General features: G+C 50.4%; 1 protein-coding gene and 1 long non-coding RNA gene across 6 annotated transcripts; one reads left to right on the forward strand and one right to left on the reverse strand.

Annotated features, from left to right (window-relative positions):
- Positions 1–346: 346 nt before the first annotated feature.
- Positions 347–20,337, reverse strand: NCMAP (non-compact myelin associated protein). Of its 5 annotated transcripts, none has more exons than XM_026098282.2 (4): positions 19,974–20,337; positions 2,047–2,141; positions 1,583–1,667; positions 347–1,111 (listed from the first exon to the last, which is right to left on the reverse strand). In XM_026098282.2, exons 2-4 carry the CDS (start codon positions 2,129–2,131, stop codon positions 970–972), a joined length of 312 nt encoding a protein of 103 aa, XP_025954067.2. In that variant the 5' UTR covers positions 2,132–2,141; positions 19,974–20,337; the 3' UTR covers positions 347–969. The 5 variants fall into 5 exon arrangements, with proteins under 5 accessions (XP_025954067.2, XP_025954066.2, XP_064381184.1 ...); XM_026098281.2 differs by having other exon boundaries at positions 19,613–20,337; XM_064525114.1 differs by lacking the exon at positions 19,974–20,337 and adding an exon at positions 14,442–14,663.
- LOC135330689 (uncharacterized) lies at positions 13,565–17,631 on the forward strand. Its single transcript, XR_010392684.1, has 2 exons — positions 13,565–13,644; positions 16,017–17,631. It is a non-coding gene; the product is annotated as an uncharacterized LOC135330689 (long non-coding RNA).
- Positions 20,338–20,953: the final 616 nt, after the last annotated feature.

Genomic DNA, 20,953 nt, shown 5'->3' on the forward strand with positions numbered 1-20,953 from the left:
TTCACACTCAGTGGGCTGTGAAATATTTTGGGGAATTTTTTTGGTGCATTACTGTACACCCACAATCATCACACTTGCAAAACAACATCACTTTCAGTTACTTTTTAGAAAAAAAAAATCTAAAAATAGTTCAAACTTAATCTGCATTACAGAACAAAGTATTTCAGGAAGTGAGTTGTAGAAAAGTAGCACACAGAGCTTCATTTGCTTTATACTGTGCTTCCATTTTTATATTTTCAGTTAAAGACCTTCTCAGTTTTTGTATAAGACAAAACACTCTAACGGAATTCCAGTAATGAACCTAGAGCAATTATTGGCGCCAGAGTGAAAACCCTTAAAAGTAGGATTCATGTGGAAACTGGTAGGTTACCAAGTTTATAGAAACTTTTTAAAAATTCTTCAAAATACAAAGTAGCTTTTTTTATCTAAAACCATACATATATGGTATTGGAAACAGGAAAGATGAGTAAAGATAAATACAGTTTTGATAATTCACATATTATCCACCATGTATAAAATAGACTACAAACTTGTTTCACATAAATCTTCACAAACCCAGGTTCAACCAGAGTTGCAATTTTTCTTCCTGGTTGTCATCAGTCACTGCAGGAAGGAAAAAGCTCAAACTGTATGAGTAAGCAAGGGCTTCACGAAATGTGAGCGTGCATCTTTTCTTCCAGCAGAAACGGGCTTGGTTTATTTGGTCGTTCCATACTCAGAGCTCTGTAAAAAGGCTCTTCACATTCCTGGTGATTTGCATGCCTCCACCAGCTGATCTCAGCCATACAAAAATGATCCAGGCCTTTTATTTTTCCTCCCAAAGAGAGAAAGCAGGACTAATTACACTCGATAGGCAAAACAACAGCTAGACACCGTCCCAAACGCAGTGCTGCCTTGCTGAGGAGTCCCAGGTCCGTGTGGATTGGGATTGCAGCTCCTTTCTCTCACGGGCAGGATGGGCCTTCACAGTTACCTGTTCTGCAGGTGGACGTCCACAGGTACGAACGTCACCGTAGGCTGCTGAGTAACGCTGCTGCCGTGCTGCCCGAAAGCAGGCGAAATTGTGGTTTTGGTGCTTTTGGGTTCCAGCTCTCGCTTCACTCTCATGTGTCTGTAAAGGTAGAAAGGAAAGTGTCACCAGCGCTGGCGTTTGTTGTGCTCTCTCCCGAGGTAAATTTTGGGAAGATGCTAGCAGAAGCAAGTTGCATTGAGCAGCTACTGAGAGGTGAATACAAGCCAGGATTTCATCCCAGAGATGGTAAATGGCAAGTCAGTGCTTCCAGGACAGATGTGCAAGTCTAACCCAATGCCCTAAAAAGCGAGAAACCAAACTCCTCTCTGGCAGCCTTGATGCACACGGCAAACCTTTCCTATGTCAACAGGAGTCCCTAAAAAAAGAGCATCCTCCACCAGGTACCTGCTCCCGCTTCTTAGCGATTCAGCCACAGGACACTGACTGTGAGATCTGGGACACTTCAGTCGAGCACATGACAGTCAGAGTTCTCCTTTAAGAGTATACATGTAGCAGCGATTTGGCTTTATCTTGTCTAGCCTTAGCGAAGTTAAGAATTCAGCCACATACCTGTTGTATGTTTTCAATATGAGCAGAACCACTGTAAAAATAATAATCACTCCTACTACGATGGCAGCAACTATTGCTCCAGAACCTAGCAGGGAAGCAGAAAGCAAAAAAGTCTTATTTAAAAAGTTGCCATTGTAGTGTTCGAAGTTTGCTAAGCCCAAGTTCCTTACTGAAAAGCCGCAGAAAATCTCACTTCAGTTTGTTACTTTTTGTTCAGGGGAACAATTTGGGATGCAACAGTTGAGAGCAAGAAAGGAAGGGGAAGGCTAAGCCAAAACACCAAAGCATCCAGGTACCACACGAGAACTAGAGGATACAAAAAACCCTGTGCTCTTTGTCTCATTTATACTTAACAAATACAAGAGCAAATGAACGCGTATAAGTTTGGACATGGCTGCTGATCTAATCAAGATATGGTAATTACAGCCCAGGAACAAAACATGTCACCCCATTATTTTCCTTACTTTGATAGAGACTTTGTCCTTGAGACTTTGTGGTCACATTTACTGGGAACTCAGTATTATTGATCAGTGGTGCGGCTGTCGTCATCTTGCTTCAGCTACAGAAGAAGAATGAAGAATGATTTCACAAAGTGTTAACCAAAACATGACAGCACAATTCAGTGATAATTAGGCAGCTACCTATTAAAGACTGAGTGTTACTTAATTGCTACTAAATGGGGTTCGTGAACTGCGGTTCTTAATATTTTCTCTGTGGTGAAAACCTGGCCCAACTGAAGTCAATAGAAATTTTGCTACAGTCCAGTCCCGAGCATTTTTTCTTAGAATATACACTGCTTAGTATTAATAGGATAAAATAAGATATAAACACAATAATATCATTACCCATATATTTCTCCAAAACTTGTATAACAGCAATAATGTCTGTATTTTAGATGCTTTAGGATTTTAGGCTGTCACTTCAGAGTATGAGACTCAGGATACCGAGCAAATCGGTGCGTGAGAGGGCAGGGGGGAGAGGAAAGACCCCAAGCCCCCGCAATCCTCCATCCCAAAGCAGATTGACAGAGGTGTTTACATTATCGGTGAAGAATTATGCACTCAGTATTCAGCAACGTGTCTTTAAAGAGGGGGAAAAGTCAGCTTTCCTGTTATTAAATCACTGCTGACAAGTGATGTGAGGATACTTCTCATTTGTGGGAATCGTGAGGTTTAGCAAAGCGAGCGATTCCATCGATAACACTTTAAAGGGGCAGAAAATCCTTACAGCACAGAAAGGTCTAAAAACTCCTTTATAGAACAGGATTTAAAGTAGCTTCATTTGTCTAACATGGAAGAAAAACAGTTAATTCCCATAACATGAAGCTCCAAAAGTCGCAAAGCCGACAATGGTTATCCACAGGCAGAAAATACATCGCAACATGCCCGTGGCAGGAAGGACGCGCGAGCCCTGGAAAAGCCGCTCGCCCATACCAGTGTCATTTCAGGTCTGTTACTGGAAGAGGACAAGCCTGCCGGTGGACAGCTGAAAACATACCTGCTGCTGCGTTTTGGTAGGGTAAAATTTCAGTTCTAGAAAGAGCAGTCTGTATGCTTACTGATTTTATTAGTGTTTCCCATGTTTTCCTAAGCATGACCAGCAACCTTAGCCATTAAAAGAATCCTTCAGTTGGAGAAGGGTGTGAACACCACTTCAAACAGATCCCTGAAACCATTTCAACCCTTGGCTTCCGAGAGCTAATGCTTGCAAATTACCAGTCCAAAATGAAATTATTCTTTGCAGCACTTGATATTGCAACTTTCCCCTTTCAGATGCCCCCCCATATATACATCAAGCAAGACTGTGCTACCATCTCTTGTCCTCCTTTGGGACAGCGTGGATTTGTGGCATGTGCTTAGTAGCTTTAATTTTACATAGTACAAGATACAGAACAGCCAGATGATGAAGCGGAAAGAAATTGGTCAGTAATGAAGAGAACCGCAAATCCGAAAGGCAGCCGCCTCCCGAGACACATGCAAACAACCAGGTAATGGCTGAAAAGGTACCGGCTCAGTTAACCTGTCCACTGCACGTCTTGTCCTTCTCCCCTGCCCCTTACCGAGGCTTTCCGACCGATGCTCTAAAGCAGCATCCGCCAAATAGGGCGACTGCGATCGCAAGGTGCAATTCTGGCAGGCAAGGAGGGAGCAATTCGGATTGCTCTTTACATGCAGGGTTTTGTTGCAGTGGGGTGAAGGAAAAAAAAACATAGATACACTAGGAATGAGAGATCAGTAACTGGCAGGAAGTCGCTGCTTCCACGTTTGCCTGGATATGAAACACCAGAACTGCAAGGATGACTCAGTCAAACGGTTCGATCCTCTCGAGTTAAAAAGAGTTGAGTTTTTTAATTTAAAAAGCAAAAATAACTCTGTCTCGGAATCTGCAACGGGGTCATTCTCCTCTGACTGAATGATGCCTTTGTTTAGCCGAGGCCAAGTTACTTCAGCAACACGATCATCCACTGCGCTCATAGCTCCTCCACGCTGGAAGAGATATTTTGTGTTACGAGTTCGCTCGGCCTTATCGTATAGCAGAGCGAAAGGATTTGCACGAGCGTTGATGGAACCTGTGAGACGACACCGAGGCTTGGACAACAGCTCTGCGCGCTGATGAAGATGGTCCCCGTCTACAAGCAGAGGTCGCAGAGACCCTCCGGCCCCGGGGGAGAGCAGGGAGGGCTGACCGAAACCTGGGCCCTGCAAGCCGGGGAAAGCCAAGCAAGTATTGCCCCTAAAGACACAAGCAGAAAAAGGCAGGTCCAGCTTTCGCCCTGTTGCTTTTGCCTAGGAGGGCGCAAATGCCGGGTTCCCAGAGGCATTTTCCTCTTGCTGTGGCTACAAAAATAAAAATCCCAAACTAGAAGGCTGATCGTCTTGTTTGTAGCCCTGTAATAGTCACACGTGCTGACTTCCATCTAGTTCAAACCAGGCTGGTAGAGGTGAGCTGTTTGTGCGTGAGTCACCTATAACCAGAAAACGTTTGTCGTCGTCAACTAAACCGCCTGCTTTCAAGGGGAACGAGTTTGTCCTACAAGCTGTAACAGTCCAAGATGCAAAATGAAAAAATGCATCAAAACTGATCTCCTGGATGGTATATGCACTGCGCTTCGGTGAGGCAGTCAGCGACTGAGCAGGCCTGGGCTTCCCTGTCTCCGGCCCGGGTGGGAGGCACCAGGCAGGAAGCCTCTGCTCCTTCCTCACCTGTGAATCTGCAGGTTTATCCCTGACCAGGCTCGTCTCGGGAAACCCAAGGACCCAGCAAAGCCCCGGGAGTCCGTGGGAGCCCATCGGCTCGGGGAGGCTGCAGACCGACTCCCGCTCTGCTGAGAAAAACATCTGGAGCTGAAGAGCACCGAGTAAAAGCTGCCTAACGGGGGAGAAGCGACGGACTTTGGCACGGCAACCCCAGGACATTCCTGCTGTGCATCCCCTGTGCATACGCACCTTGCTTTCTGAGAGCCACTGGTTCCACGCACAGGACGGGAGGCTGGGGGTGGAGGCACACGCCGCCGGTTACTTTTGCATCTACATATTACGGAGCTGGAAACGTTTCCACAGAGTGACGCCTTGGGCACGTTTCCACTTAAAACACGCTGGCAGATACAGCGCAGAGGTTGTTTTGGCAACGGGTAGCAAAGCCCCCATTTATAAAGCCGTCCTGCCTCCCCGCTCCCGCGGCGCTGCAGGCTGAATAGCCGCGTTCATTTAGAGCGGGACCCGAGCCGATCCGTCACCCGGCTCCTGCCACCGCTTGCAGCACCTGGCACCTGCAGAAGAGGGGTGGCAGGGGACAGAGAGGCTTGTTTGAGGTCTCCCGTAAGAGCCGGGCTTCGAGGGGCAGCTTCCTGCCGGGGAAGGCAGGTGCTGCTTGGAAAGACACACAGAATTCAGCATTTTGCCGTGCAAAACAAGGTGGTCTTTGCTGTGTTGGGGGCCTTCAGCTAGACACCAAGCAGCTATCATTTCTCCAGCAGTAATATATATCAGTTGTGAACCAGGATCTCAGTTCCACAACTTATTCTTCCTTTGCACAGATAATATTTTCATCGTAGGAAACAGAAAGCAGAAAACCGAACACTTGTCAAAAGCAGCAAAATCACAAACACTTGTCAAAAGCAGCAAAAGCAGCAAAATCTCATCCAAGGAAGCAGTAAATCCTTGTAAGCGAGCATGGAGCTTTCCTCCCCTCCCCAAAACGCGGCTCGGGCGTCAGCACCAGGCTCTGCTCCTGCTCCAGCCGATCGCCCGGCACCCTCCGGCCTTGCAACACGGTTTGCTCTGCTGGATCCCAGGGGATGCTCAGCGGTTTGAACTGGGGCGTTTTATTGTTCCCTGCTGCGTTCCAGGTGAGGGGAATCAATCGCACATTCACGGCGCAGCGCGGGAACGGGAACCGGCTCAGATGAGAGGCACAAACTCGGTTCGGCTCCCCGCAGCCTGGCAAACCCTCCGTCTTCAGCGCAAACACACCCCGCCGCCAGCTCGGCCATGTGCTACCTGGCTCACGTTCCAACAGCATAAAGAGCCATGAGAACTGGGAATACCGCCTGGGTTGTGAGGCAAACCGTAGTTTTCAAAAAGTAATAAAAACACAACGTGCTTCAAGGAGGCCTGAATGTGCCCGAATTTACCTGGCGAGGTTCTGAGAGGGAGGAAGGGGAAAAAATCCGAGCTGAAGCTGGCGAGCAAGAGCTAAGGCACAGACGTGGCTTCAGGCAAACAGCACAGCTCTGTGCTGAGCGCGGTGTTAGGCATACGCTCTGCTGTCAGACCAGCACCTTTCTATAAGCATCTATCTCAGGTTCTGGCACGAGCTCCCCAGGTTCAGCCGTCGCTAAAACACAGATTAAAAGCATCTCTTCTCCTTGCTAGGACAGAGAAAGTTGCTTAAACTACAGGCAGCTCTTTTATGCAGTAACAGCACCAACAAAAACCCCAAGAAAGTCGGCCTGCTCGGCCGACGGGCCTTATCCTGAGAGCGCCGAGGGCCCTCAGCTCCCGCGGATGGCAGCAACGGAGATGCCGCTGGAGCTGAAGACGGGTCCCCAGGTGCCAACGCCTTGGTTTGGAAGCCGTGTCTGAAAGTTCAAACCAGACAGACTTTGCCATTGACCTGCCCAGGAGCGATATCTAAACCGAGCGGTGAGCTGCAGATTTCCCAGCTCTGCTCTTCCTCCGAAAGTGCCGGGCCACCCACGTCTCTCCTCTCCGTCTCTGTGAACGCACTTGTTCACGTGAACCGCAGTAACTCCACCGTGTTAAGCAAAGCGCGTTCACACCATAAGGAACTCCAGCTCCTCCAGGGCAGGACTGTACAGGCAGGACAGGGAAACGGGGCAAGACGGAGGCGTTTTCCCACCGGTCGCGGGGCAGAATCTCAGCCACACTCACATTAAATGCTCAATTTAATGCGCTGCGGTAATTTAGGAAGGTTCTGCAAAAAGACATTCACTAGAAATCGTTTGGTCCAATGGCTGCATTTCCAGAAGACTGAGCTAATTCATCACTTAGACCTGAAGTGATTCATTTAAGAAGAATTAGATCAAATTTTAAAACAAAACTGCCCATTTACATGCAACGCCTGGGTGATGAATCAGCTATCAAGAGAGACCTGGGGGCAATTTTGCAGCTTATTCCTGAAAGGAATACTAGAGGTTTTCCTTTGTTGTCAACATTTTTTTTTTAATTCAAAGGCTCTCTTTCAATATTGCCTCTTTTTGACCAGATACATTATACATTTTTAACTTATGACTGTACACACACAGGATGCTAAATCCATCATCCATGGATGGTATATCAAGAGCTGGTGAATAAGAAGTTTTGTGGGATCTGCCTTATTACAACGAAGAGGGAAAGGTGCAGCGCGCTACTTGGCTTTGGGGGGAAAAGAATTCATTATTTTCCAAAAATGCTGTTAGAACTGTGTCTCAAGACTTAAAGCAAAATAACAGGGAGACAGGGCAGGAGGTCCCAGGCGTCCTGGAAGGGACCAGCTGCACCGCTGTACCGAGCGCTTTACATCAGTCCGATGCAGCCATACCAGGGCATCCCAGAGATGCCGCTTACGTGATACGAGCGGCTCCTGCGAGCCGAGGAAACACCGATTCCCAGCTCACCTGAACTCGGCTCCCCGCGCACCCAGAGCACCCCAGGCGCCGGCACGTCCCCGAGAGCACCCTGCGAGGGGCACGGCAGGGAGGAGGTGTGCTTTCCAGTTAAACATTACCCTGAAAAACTGATTCGGAAAGAAGAAAAAAGCCTCCAGGCACTTTTTTGACTCTGGAGGCAGGAATGACTCACGGCGGGGGGTGAACGAGACTTAAGGGGACAGAAATCGCGCTGCCCAAGAGCTGGTCTCCGCTGCTCCGACAGCCGGACGCAAGGGAGTCCCAGCAAACCGATCTGCACAAATGGACCACAAAAAGCAGCAGCTCGCCCTTGAGGACTGCCTGCCTCCATCGGTGCAGCGGGAAGCTGATCCCGCTCTGCCCGCGCCGCGCTCTAGAAAAGGCCACGTTGCTCCAGGGCTAATTCAGCTCTTCGGCGATACCTTTGGAAAACTCCCGGCAGCTGTTCACGTCCCTAGAGAGGAAAGCAGGATGCAGCAGATCTTTCCACGTGACGCTCGCGCAGGTCCGGATCCAGCTCCGCTGCAGAACTTCTCCGAGTACCGTGGAAGCACGTTCCGCAGGGAAGCCGTGGTGACGCTCAGGTGGATCCTGCTCAAGCGGCCGCAGCCGAACCGCGCGGCGGGAGACAGCGGGAGACGGCGGGTGCAGAGCTGGGTTTCTGCGCCAGAGTTTAGAAAGCAAACCGGGCTCAGCAAGGCTCCTGCAGGAATGGTTAGCAGGCTCCGTACCGTGCTGGATGTGCCGTTTGCGGAAAGGCCGGAGCGGCTCAGGGAATTACCCTGCTGCAGAAAGGCTCTGCCGCTCGGACCTCCTGCCAGGGCATCTGCTTTACTCCAGCCGCAACTCATAAATGCCCCGAAGCAGGAGGGACAGAGCTAGGACTGACACTCTTTGCCTGGGAATTGCAGCATTAACCCTTTTACTTAAAGGTCGGAAACAGGCAGCGGTCTGCAAGGTCCAACCGCTCGCTCTTGCCATGTTAAAGGGAAGGCAGATCCCAAATCGATGCCAATTAGAAAGGAGAAAACCCCCAAGGGCCTGCGGTGTGGAAAAGAAATCACAGCACAGCAGACGTTGGTTTCTTTTAGGGCCAAAGTTTTCAGTGGCTCTGGTAAACGTAACTTTAAACAGCGTAGGTAACTATAGTCACTAAAAAAGGCGCTCCACCACTTCCAGACATCAAAACCCCGACTAAGGCAGTCGAACTCTTGCTGGAATCGGTCTGAATCCGGTATCAACGTCCTGCAGTGAGACATGTGCTTTCTGCGTCCTCCCTATAGCTCCAGAGCTCCTCAGAAACGGCAAGGAACAGGATTTCTTGGGAAAGAAAAAGAGGAAATAGAAAAAGAGAAGATAGAGGAATGCTACGCTGCTAGTTCAGTGCTGGATAAACCCACCTCCTGGGGTGGTCCGGGACCTTCCAAGCCACCACTCGGGCCAGCTGAGCTACTCCGCTGGACTAAAAATTGTCTTTGCTCCTTGCAAAGTGCGTCACGATAAAGCCTTTTTGCAGAAGGGGAAACTCAGAGCGACAAAGACCCGAAGCCAGGACGAGCCCAGACGTCCCAAGCGCAGCTCCTCCGATCCCCCCAGCCCATCGCTGGCGCCGAGCGGAGCGGGCAAGGAGAGCGAGAGGTGCCGAGTACCTGCCGGGCGCCCGGCTCAGCCCTGCCCTCGCCCATCTCCACGCCGGAGTCCGTGGCATCTTCACAGAGGAAAACCGAGCCCTTCTCAAGGAGCCCTTCAGGCCTCAGGAAATCGGTGCTGCGGCTGCAGCGTCCTGCTGCAAAGGGACCCCCCCCCCCCCCCCGGAGCAGAGCGGGACGCGGCCCGCGCGGGCAGGACCCTCGTCGCCGCTCACGGCGTTTGCGGACGGGCTTGGCGCTCGCTCGCAGCGGGAACAGGCAGAACAGGAACCCTGGGGAGGCCCTTACGCATCGGCCAGGAATCCGGAGAGCCCGGAGACGGAGGGGAACCGGCGGGGAGAGCAGCGGGGCGCGGGCAGGGGCTGGCAGCTCCCCAAGGCTGCAGGGAGAGCCCCGGAAATCCCGGGAGGGAGCTGCCCCCCGCCACCACGTGCCCTGGAGCTGCCCCTCGGGCAAGGAGGACTTTTACACTCTATTGCATGAGAAAACAGGCAGCGGAGGCAGATTTCAACATACTCTACTTTTTAAAACAGGAATGGGGATGTTGGTGTGCTCGCTGTGTGCTGCGCAGATTGGATCTGACAGACTGCTCCTCGCCAGGGACTGAGCACGGTGCAGGCATTTAATCAACATGCTGAAATATCTTCCCTCTAACACAAAGTTAAAGCAGTGCCATGAAATCACTCTAGGTAGGAGGCTGGTGGGTAGAAAGAAGTGCGTTCCCACGTGCTCGCAGCGTGGTCCAAGAGCTTTCTCCCCTACAAAGACCCGAGCTCGGCATCGCGGCCCCAGCCCTGCCTGCAGCACGTCCCCGCTCCTCGGGACTCGTCCCCGCGGCTGGGCTGCCTGGCGCGCTTTGAAATGCCACCGCAAAGCACTGCCGGACAGATGCTGCTGGAAAGCACGCTGCTATTATACTGAGCAAACATCGCGCCTGCTGAACGCACGAGCTTCCAGCTCGGGGCTGCGGGCTTCTCGCTGCGGAGAAACGCTGCAGAGCTCTCACCTGTGCCGCGAGCACATCTCATCCGCACGCAGGACATCTTTGGCCTCTCAGGCCGAAAAAGAGACTGTTAACAAGTGCCACGCGCCAGGCTTTTGTAAAATGGCATCTGCTCCCCAAGAAGGGCAACCAAATCCCTCCAAGCTGGTTTCACACCTGGGCACAGCTCACACGTCAGCACCGAGACGCTCAGCCACAGCCAGCCTAAGCCCCGCTCTCCCGGGCTGCGCAGAGACGAGGAACTCAGTAGCCCAGTTCCACGTTACCAGAACAAGACTGGTTAAAAACCACGAAACCAGTAGCGAAGCATTGCATCCAGCTGGAGAACGGCATGAAGTTATCCAACATCAGCAGCACGGGGCAGATCTGGAACCAGATCCCGTTCCAGCGTTTCCCAGAGCGCAGGGGATTTTCCCGTCCAGTTTGGGCAGTTCACATCCCTTCCCTATAAAAGGGCTGGCAAGTTACACGTGTTGAGCAGAGCAGCTTTCCGCGGGGGGGTCTAATAATGAAGAGCAAGAACAAGGTTTTCGGAAGCGCAGAAACGGAGTTGCGCACCCGTATTTGTGCTCACACCCCTCCGGGCTCCTGGCTGTCAGTGACCCTCGTGAAGGGCACGGCCCAAACGGAAGAGGGGAAACCCAGCAAAGACACCCAGCACTTCGCTTAGGCATATAGGAAACTTGTCTCAAGGGCAAAGAGCTGCTAAAATACTATCAAGCACTTGTAATCAGAGAGGGAGAAAGGCGTTACTGAGCACAAATTCAGCCTTGCAATTAAATCAGCAACAATCAACAAAAGGACACACAGACAAACGCTTTGGACCGTATCACGTATCCTCTACGCTGCCTGCCTTTCCAGCCAGAATAAACCATGACCAAAATCCGGTATCACTTACGAATGGGTTGCCCAAACCAGGACCGGCTTCCAGGACCAGAGAGCCACTTTGCCGGCCGTTGCTGCCCACCTCCCTCGCGGCCCCCCGTTCCCTGGCTCCCTGATGCCGGCAGCCACGGCACTTACCCGGCGGCACGTGCACACCGGGACCAAACCGAGCAGGACGGCAAATCCAGAGGTGCCTCCAGGCCCCCCAGCTGCGTCCCGCAGGCTCAGGGCCACGGGCAGAGCTGCGTCTGGGTTCGCCCTTCCCGGAGAGCCGCACCGAGCGGCCCCGACGGCGGCTGCTGGCACGGCGGGAGGCTGCAACGAGCTCGCACCCTGAGCTGCCTTTCGTGCCCGAGAGCGGCTGTCTGCGTTTATCAGCACGAACCGGAGCACATGCATCAACCCAGCCCCTGTTCCCTGCCAGGGGGATGCTCTTTTTTCCCTTAGGAAGAGGAATACATTTGCTGGGCCAAGAGCTCTGGGGCGCCCATTACAGACTACGGGTAAATGGGAACCTCTGTCTTTCCAAATAACTATTTGGGTTTCCACGTGGCAGTGCAGCCTGCAAAGCCGCATCACGGCGCGGCAGGCAGAAGGCAGCACGAGCCCCCCGCGCTGCTGCGACGGCCCGTCCGGCTCGTCCCGGCCCCTCGGCCTGCGCACAGCCAAGCACCGCCGCGGTCGCCTCCTCTGCAAGCACACGGCCGTGCCGCAGTTAGGAGAGAAGCTGATGCTAGACGGGATGGATTCATCCAAACGGGAGCGACGATGAAGGTGGAGGCACCCTCCTTCGGCCGCTCACACCCTGGCATCATCTCGGCGGGGGGGTCCCCAGCTCGGAGCCGGCCCCCGGCCGCCGACAAGGGCGAAGCGTCGGCTGTCCAGGCCCCCGGGAACCGCGTTATGTTATAACTTCTGTGCTTCATAGAGGTGGTTGTGAAAACAGGGAACTATGTATGGCAGTGGGAACACGGATGACTCAGACATCCCGGCAGCTTTTCTTCCTCGCTTTCCCCCTCTGTGATCTCCATTCATGCCTCACATCATCTCTCCCTGCAAGGGGCCTACGAGCACCATCGATTTTGGCTGCGTTTCCCGACTTCTGTGACTCTCAGTACAAGCAGCACAGTCGCTGCCGCTGGATTTTTCTCCTCTCTCACGTCACTGACAACAGGGAAGGTCAGGGCCACCAGCCCGGCCCGACCAAATCCCCCGCGGCACGGCCACGCTTCGGAGCAGGGCACGGGAGCGCAGGCGAGCGGCCGCCCCGGGAGCCCGGGCTGCTCGGCACCTGCGGGCTCTGCCCTCGAGCGCGGAGCTGCTCCGTTGAGCCGGGGCCGCTCTCGGCGCGTCGCTCGGGCTGCTCCGGGTCTCCGCGCAGGGAGCTTCCTCCTCCTGCCTGATTCACTAGTTATTGCCTTAAGTAAAGGGAAGAAACTGGTGCAACTAATAAAAGTCACACGTTCGCTCGCGGCAGGCAGATAGGAGCAGGAAGCCTTCGTGCCGCACCGCGAACGGGGAGCCGGGTTTCCTGGCAGTCGGGTATCCGAGTTTCAGGATTGGCCTCCTGTGCCTGCAACTAATGCACGCGATCCCAACGGGCTCCCCAGGAGCTGGACCAGACCTTCTGCAGTTCAAGTTGTTCATCTACCAGAATGAGGCAAATTTGTTGTTGCAAAAGCCTCTTCAGGTTTCACATCCTGAAGTTTTTCTCTGGACGCGAGAAAAAAAATCTGCATGCAATATAGAACTCTGGCAACTCCTTTCCCTTAGCGAACAGCGGGGCGAAGGCAGGGACAGGATTTCTTCAGTTACTGCACACACAAACCTGCTGAACTGATGAGCCACATTCCTCTCGTCCAAGAGCGCGCGTGGATGAACGCATAGGCAGGGCGATGCTTCACACCGGCACCGCATCCCCGATCAGAAGCGGTCAAAGCCCTCGGCAAGCACCCAGCACCCAACCCGGCACCCGCAGCCGGGTCACCGGGCCGCACGGCGAGGCAGCGGGGCCCTGAGCGCGGCCCTGACCCGCGCCCGGGCCCGTCACCGCTCCGTCGCATCCCCCTGCAAAGACCCCGGCTGGCACCGCATCACCGCGACCTGGGTGCAAAACACTGCGCTTCCTGCAGCGAGAACTTCCCGGCGCATGAAGTATTTTCATTACCCTGAAACCAGCGGCAGTCGCGCTCCAGACCTGCCCGAGCCCGGGCGCAGCAGCAGCGAGCAGTAACGCGCTGTTCCGAGCCGCCCCTCTCCTTCCATGTTCAACGCGAGCCCGGGCTGGGGGGGGGGACGGGAGGGGGGGGAGCTCTGCTGCCTCGGCTCCGGCGCGTCCCGGACAGAAAGCAGCTCGTAGCGGAGAGGAGTCCGACCGGCAGCAGCAAAGCCCGCGGTGAGCGTTCACATGCTGTAAGGGGGGGGGGGGGGGCCGGGGGGAGCGGGCGCTACTCACGGGAGGCTGCCGCCGCTCTCGCTGCTCGCCCGCCGCTGCCGCAGGAGCCCCGGCCCCGGCCCCGGCCCCGGCCCCGCTCCGCTCCGCTCCGCCGGCCGCCGCTCCCCGCCCCCGGCGAGCGCCGGCAGCAGGGCGGGTCCGCGCCCCGGGCAGCGCGGGGGAGCCCCGGGCCGCCGCCGCCACGGCCTCCCTTTGCACGTCTTGTTGTCGGTTCCGTGTCTCCGCGGGGGATTTTCAGGACGGGAGCAGGTAGCTGAGGGGGCCCCGCTCCGAGGAAGGGGCCTCAGCACCCACGCGCCTTCCAGGGGCTCAGCAAAGGCTCCCAAAGGGCCACGCAGAGACCAACACAGGGGTTCGTCCGCCCCTCAGTCGGCTCAACGGGATCAAACGGCAAGGACACCCGCCCTGTGATCTGCAGTTAGCTGCTAGCTTTGCTCTACCTTCATCGTTAAAGCGTGAAAAAGAGGCATGTGACCGGAGTCCACTTCTGCGTGGGACGGTCTGCATTTTTCATGGGGAAATCGGTACCCGAGCCCTGCTCCTACTGGAAACCACACCGACGCGTCTGCAGCCCTCAGTCGGGGTTCAGCTCACGGTTTGGTTTATGATTCATTGAGTCTCTCTGCAGAAGTCACATCCCCCCAACCCAGGTTCCTCATCTGCAACCAGAAATAACAACCCCAATCGTTACAACACAACCTGCAACAGATGAATGAGAACTGCATGGCAAGAAATACCGTCGGTACAGCAAGGCAGCGATGATATGCTTCGGAGCAGCCCATAAACATCTGCAGCAGGTTTCTTGGTAAAACGAGCACATCACTTGTAGCCACCCAGGTTCCACCGATGACCGACTTCACCAGGATGAAGATTTGCCTGTAAATGAATCCATAAATTCATCCTTTTCGGTGATGATTTAAACCTACGAATGCTCAGACCAGGCCTTGCTTGAGCTGGCACAGATTGTGCAGCAGAATAATTACTTCCTAATTTCTTTCAAGACTTACAATGCGACAAGTTAATCAGTTACTATGGGGTTGTGTAATAAGGTGGATTTTTCTGCCTGTTCCCTAACACGTTAATCACAACATGGGGTTTCCACACAGCTGGGCTCATAATAAGCCACTCCAGCAAAACTCCTCTGCCCACGCCTGCCTCTGCTTTGTCATGTGCACAACAAAGTCCAGAGCACGGGTCTGGGCTGGCATCTTTGATCCAGACTTTTGGCTGAGTTTGAGCCTGGTAAGAGACAGCAGGTAACACCAGCAAGGGTCGAGGAAGCTGTTAGTGACAGCTTCTCTTTAGGGACAGTTCAAGCAAAGTTGGGGCTCCTGGCAAAGACTTGGAGGAAAGATGAGTTTCAAACTCTCGGAGTATGCCAGCTGGAGAAATCAGGATTGCTGCAGAGCTCACGCGCACCCCTGCTCGCCCCCGAAACACGAGTGCATTTCACTCCCAAATTTCTGGAGGACAGAAGAGGTGCAGACTAGTCCAGATGCAGGAGCGCCGGCAGCCACCGAGCCCGGGACCTCAGTCTGCACACCCCGAGCACGGGTGCATTTCTTAGCATTTCACCGATAAGGCCCCGCTAAAGCAAACAAGCTCATTGTGAGTCACTTGGGCAGAGGCAGGGCTTGGAGGGCCGGCAGCGGCTTACGATTGGGTCTGCCAGAAGTAAAGGTGAAAAGACAAAAGATTCACACTGCAAAAAGTCTAGTCTCACACTTGAAATACATTCCATGCTGCAGAACCTCCCGAGCTCCGATGCTTAAACCCCCCCCAAATCCCATGAAATAGCTTAATTCCCACAATCAAAAGTCTGGTGCTTTGTTCCACCAACAGCACCGCACAAGCCCGACACCACCAACTATTTACTGATATCACAGGTCTTAAGACTTACTGAATTGAGACTGAGGCCCCACCGTGGTCTATGCTAGACAAAGCAAGAGACCATCAGCCCCGAGATGCCTCCAACCTCCGTGACACAAGCGGCATATGGGAAAATGGGTGCAGAAAAGCGAAGCGACTAACTTGCTGTAATGCAGCCTGGCAGAGCTGGGAACAGAAATTAAGCCTATGGTTCCCACAGCTTCAGTATCTAACATCTGTCAAGACATAAGGCCATAATGCCAGATTTTCTTTATAAACTATTTTTCTTGTCCCCATTAGAAAGATAAGCAAACAGAAGAAACAGAACATTGCGACCTAGCTCCAAAACTCAAGAGATTTTAAAAAAATTAAATTTAGACTATGTATCAGTATTTGCATGGGTATTAATTTCTAGTATTTAAACCATAGTTTTTCCTTTGCAGCTGTGAAGGGAAAAAAGAAAGAAGAAAAAAAAGGTCAGATGAAAAGATTGTGAGATTCTTACACAATCACTTCCCTCCTGAAGCTGCTACTTTAAAGAAAACACCAGCAACTCACAAAAGACAGCAACCTCAGCAGACTGACTCATCCAAGCCTGGCATGGGCAGCCAGCAGAAAAGTCAGGATTAAAAATGAGGTGTTTCCTGACCTTGCAGCACTCGTTTTCTTTCCTGTGTGAGAAATGCTTCATTTTAGGTCACTTGGAAGGTGGCTGTGGTGGAGGAATGCCCTTTTGATCGGGCCCGGGGAGGGAAGAAGTCGTGGCACAGCACTCAAAAGTGGATGCAACAGCAGAGAGCATGAGATGGGAGAAGGCTTATACCCAGGCAGAGCTACATAGCTCTTCTGCCAGGCTACTCTGGCTCTTCCCATCAAGATCCAGTCATAAAAGCACTTCTAGTTTCCCTCACTTACATACAGCAACTCAGTTATGCAAAGAAACAACTCCATCCTGACTCTACATCTCACTATAAACATACAAAATCCCTTTATCTTGCTGGGGGTTGGGACTGTGATTTCTGCTTTCTGTCCAGATTAAGAACATTAATGTCTAAATGCAGCATTTGGCATTATACGCTTTTTCAGTACGAAATAACATATACTGGAAGCAGGAAGTATCATTAATTCCACTTGATTCACAATGTATTTTTCCACTCTGTGAAATAACTTAGAGAGAAATTGAAACCGTCTTATCGCAGGGTTGCTCTGCACATTGGGTACACGCCTGCTAACAAAATGTACCAGTGACGGACCAGAACCTGACAGGCTCTTGGTAGGAAGATGACTCTCCTGCAGTCCTGGTTGCATAAGGTATTTAGTTACTTGGTGCTTTGATCTAGCAACTAGAGCAGAACATTACACACAAATTTGTGTGTGTTCTCCTCAATCTGCTTATTAGAGCTGGCTGGAGGAAGCAGAGAAAGGACAGCAAGCATATCCACAACCGACAGCTCACTTGATCTCGCTCTGAAGGAGAAATATCAATACTGATCAGATACACAAGTATTCCTCATGTAAAGCACTTCGGTTGCCTTTAACAAAGATGTCATACATAAGCATAAATTCTTGCATTGGTGCCAGTCACCTCGATACTTAAACCAAACAGAAAGCGACAGCCACATGCTCCGTTTGGTCCTCAGTAGAAAGCAGCCAACCAAGGAACACCAAATTGAAGCAAGGCCTGTGTTAGGAAAATATCAGTGTTTCTCTAGGAGATAAATGTCTGTTTACTGCAATGATGCATGCTATCGCCCTTTACAATCCTCACTTGGAACTGAGGTATCCCAACCACATGCTTCCCCTGAGTTATATCTCTCTCCAGCAAAAGGGGCTTCATGTCAGAGTGCACTTGTTTGTAAGAGGCACTACCTAATAGTAAAATCTTATTATAACTGTCCTAACTCAATTTAAGCAGTACAAGGAGACATCAGCCACTGTGACTGTCAAGACAGTCCAGATGGATGTGGAAAGAGGAAAAAATTCTGTATTTTTGTCAAATTCTTTTCCTGTAGTCTTTGTGAATTGTTCTGAAAACAAGAGTAAAGATGTACATTGCGAGTTGTTCTCCGGCTCTCCTTTCCTCCATGATGGGCAAGGTAACACTCAGTACAAAGGTTCTCCTGCCTATGTTTGCAATAAAATCTTCCAAAGCATTTATGAGCTTATACAAATATGTTCAGCATGGCACACCCTTACAAAGCTGCCAGACCTTAGGGGCTGGGTTTACACAGCAGGATGGGCTCTTACCTAATCTCACTCCTCAGGGAGCTGTTGGCTGCCTGGATAAGGCTGAGATACAATTTACTCAATTCAAGGTGTTTTGGAACAGGACTCAGCTTCTGAAGATAGCCACAGATACTTGGCCCCCATTCTCTCCAGTTAACTGTTTCCAGGGCAGCCTGTCTGACACAGCGTTCCTTGAAGAGGACTTCTTGGCCTTCACTGCTACTGCACAGAAGACAGTGAGACCGCCTTGGGCAGTCTGGTGATGGTGCCAAGCTGGGGCTACTGGAAGATGTTGCACATGGAGGAATTTCTTCCTAACAAGGTTCCAAAGCCTAGATGTCAACAGATACTTACTGGAAGACCAGCTGATGCTTGTACAAACATGACACTAGTATTAAGCACTGTTAACCTAATCACTAACTCGGGATCTGGATAATAGCACACTTTGCAGGTTCAGCTGTTTCAAAAGCATTGCTTTCACAGCATGTAATATTTTGCATTAGTTCAGTCAAAGCTCTAGACAATAACACCTGTGGGACAATTTGGGCTTGTTTAGCAGCAGTGGACTTCAGGTCCATGAATTTCTCTCGCTTGTTCTCTGCTCCTTTTTATCTGTTAATCATACTTCCATAGATGGAGAGGATCCAGGGTTTAGACAGAAATGAAGGAAGCCTGGAGACTGAGTGTAGTCCAGCTTCTGAGCTTATGAAACTGACATAATATTTTGGAGTACAAAAACTTCCCAATCTCACTGTTCTGAAGGTCAAAGTTATTTGTCATAGAAATAAAAACAAAAAGAGAGTATTTAGCATAACCTTTTCTCTGCTGAGCTGTCAGACACTTCTGACATCAAATTCATCCTAACAGTGCAGCAATTGCGTTCAGCGCCATTGGGGAATCAAGCACTGAAGGGATGAAATGAGCTAGCAAATGATTCCAGGCAACAGGAAGAACCATATCACACATGGTTGATACTATGCTGTGTATTGTCACCACCCCAAACTTCACAGTGACAGCAGGACCAACTCAAAGGCATAAAAAGCAAAACTCTTCCCACCCACTTGAGCTGGAGAACCACCTCTGCACTCAATCAAGCTCCTCCTAGAACCAAAGGTTGGTTCACAGCATCCCTGGCCAGGTTTGTAGTTTGAGAGACTGAAACTATCTTCTTTAAAAAACAAACACACAAAAAACCGACAAACAGATATTGCGGCAGTTGTCATGCCTTACTATAAACTCATTACTGTATCTACAGCTGTCATATGAAATCAGGGCCCTTGATTCTGTACCATATACCCACAGTCAGGAAAGAACTTACACTACAATTGCAAGGGATGAACCTCAAATTCAAAAATGAAACAACCTGCCCTTGCTGAAGGACACGTCAGTTGACTTGAGCCAAAGGGGAAAATCAAACCAGTTGCCTTCCCCATCCTCTGCTCACTGTGCCATGTTAGTCAACCAGGAAAATGGTCATTAACTATAGAATCAGAAAGGATAAAGAATTTATTTCTGTACTTTACGTAACACAGCAAAACAACAGATTCTCATTAGTATCTTACTTTCTTGTTGCCTCTCCCTAGTGCTGCTGGCATGTGGGTTTCTGATAGTGCAGCTGTAATATGTTCCCTTCACCCAGTAAATCAAACATTCCCTTCTACAAGCCTCAACCTGCCAGCACATTAAAAGCAACCTTGTTCACAACAGGATTTTAATGCATTACTTAACATTTAAAATACTACACTTTTTTAGTACGATTTAGTACAAATACAATTTAACAATAAAATACATAAATGACCAAAGAATAACTCACCACCTGTCTCCCCATTAGGTGGGCACCATGATACTGTCAAAGTCTCATGCCCTGATCTGTAGATGAAGGGTACAGATACAGTCACATAGCCATTCTGCAAGCTTTCCTAAAGCTACACGATGGATGTTAAGAGACAACCCTCTAGTCACACCCACTCAGACATCAAATCTGTGATGAGGTATAGGAGAAAAAGTAGTAGTATTTTTATCAGAATGACTATCAGCATAAATCAGAATTTACTTTCTTGCTCAGAAGAAAGAAGTTAAACAGCTACTTGAAAACTGCAGGATATCAAGGACCAGAATTTCCTCCTACTGACTTCAGCTTCACCACCCAGCTCAGCTGAGGGTTCTCCACTCACTTTCAGGCTGACCTTCAAGTGCACAGAATGGAGAAATCAGAATGATATATTGCAGGTGCCATTAAAGCCCACACAGGAACAAAGACTCTCAGATTCAGCCAGGTGTGCACGTCCTATTTGGTTTAGGAAAGGAAATACTTCTGCATTTCTCCCCAAGGGAATGAGGTTTGGCAGTGGTCTCCTTCCACATTAAAAGCACCCTGGACCATGAACCCCTCCTAGAAAGTTTTCATACATTAAGCAGAGCAAGCAAACAAAACCAGATAAGCGTAAGATTCATAAGACAATCTTCTAACGAGGGCTAAAAAAGATCAGTAATCCAAAAGTACACAAAAGTGGAAGCAAAATTTTTCAGGGAATAAATTAAGCAGAGACATTTTGTACATGAGGTTCTTCTTGGGGGGGGGGCAAGGGGGGAGAGCAGTTCAGTAACAAAGTAGAAATAGAATGAGAAGTAATAATTATAGGATCATGAAACCAGACCCCATTCAGATACTATAAAATAAGAATACAGCACCCCGAGAAATTTTTCTACAGAATACATAGGCAAATTGCCCAAAGAGAAAACATGTTTTCAGCTGCTTCTCAGGAAGAATTCTTTAAAGGAATTTGGGATATTTATTTAAACAAAGTACATGCTTAGAAAGGACTCAGCACAGTTAGCACTTTTGTGCAAGCCTACTTCTTCTGAAAAACAGCCCTTCAGATATTAGCAGGCCACTAATTAAGAGAAACAGACAAGCTCTAATGGTCATTACTGAATCGCCATGCAGAGTTAGTAAAGCAAATCCGTGTTCCCTTCAGGAACTTGTGGCAAAGACACACGGAATGCAACAAGTTAATGTTCTATAAGTTTTTTAAATAGAGGAACAATTTTAACATTTGACCTCTGTATGAACTGAAAGTTTTGCACAGTTTTTCTTATAAAAATATATAATTTGAGAGTCTATTGTTTTCGAACAACATCCAGTATTAACAAT

Source organism: Dromaius novaehollandiae, chromosome 23 (assembly GCF_036370855.1).
Source record: "Dromaius novaehollandiae isolate bDroNov1 chromosome 23, bDroNov1.hap1, whole genome shotgun sequence".
Lineage (NCBI taxonomy): Eukaryota > Metazoa > Chordata > Aves > Casuariiformes > Dromaiidae > Dromaius > Dromaius novaehollandiae.

Bases quoted from the DNA above. Each gene is read 5' to 3' on its own strand.
- NCMAP (XM_026098282.2), bottom strand. From the start codon at position 2,131: ATGACGACAGCCGCACCACTGATCAATAATACTGAGTTCCCAGTAAAT. The intron at 1,668-2,046 runs GTAAGGAAAATA...CTTCCCTGCTAG, and splicing joins AGGACAAAGTCTCTATCAAA to GTTCTGGAGCAATAGTTGCT. The intron at 1,112-1,582 runs GTATGTGGCTGA...CTACCTTTACAG, and splicing joins ATATTGAAAACATACAACAG to ACACATGAGAGTGAAGCGAG.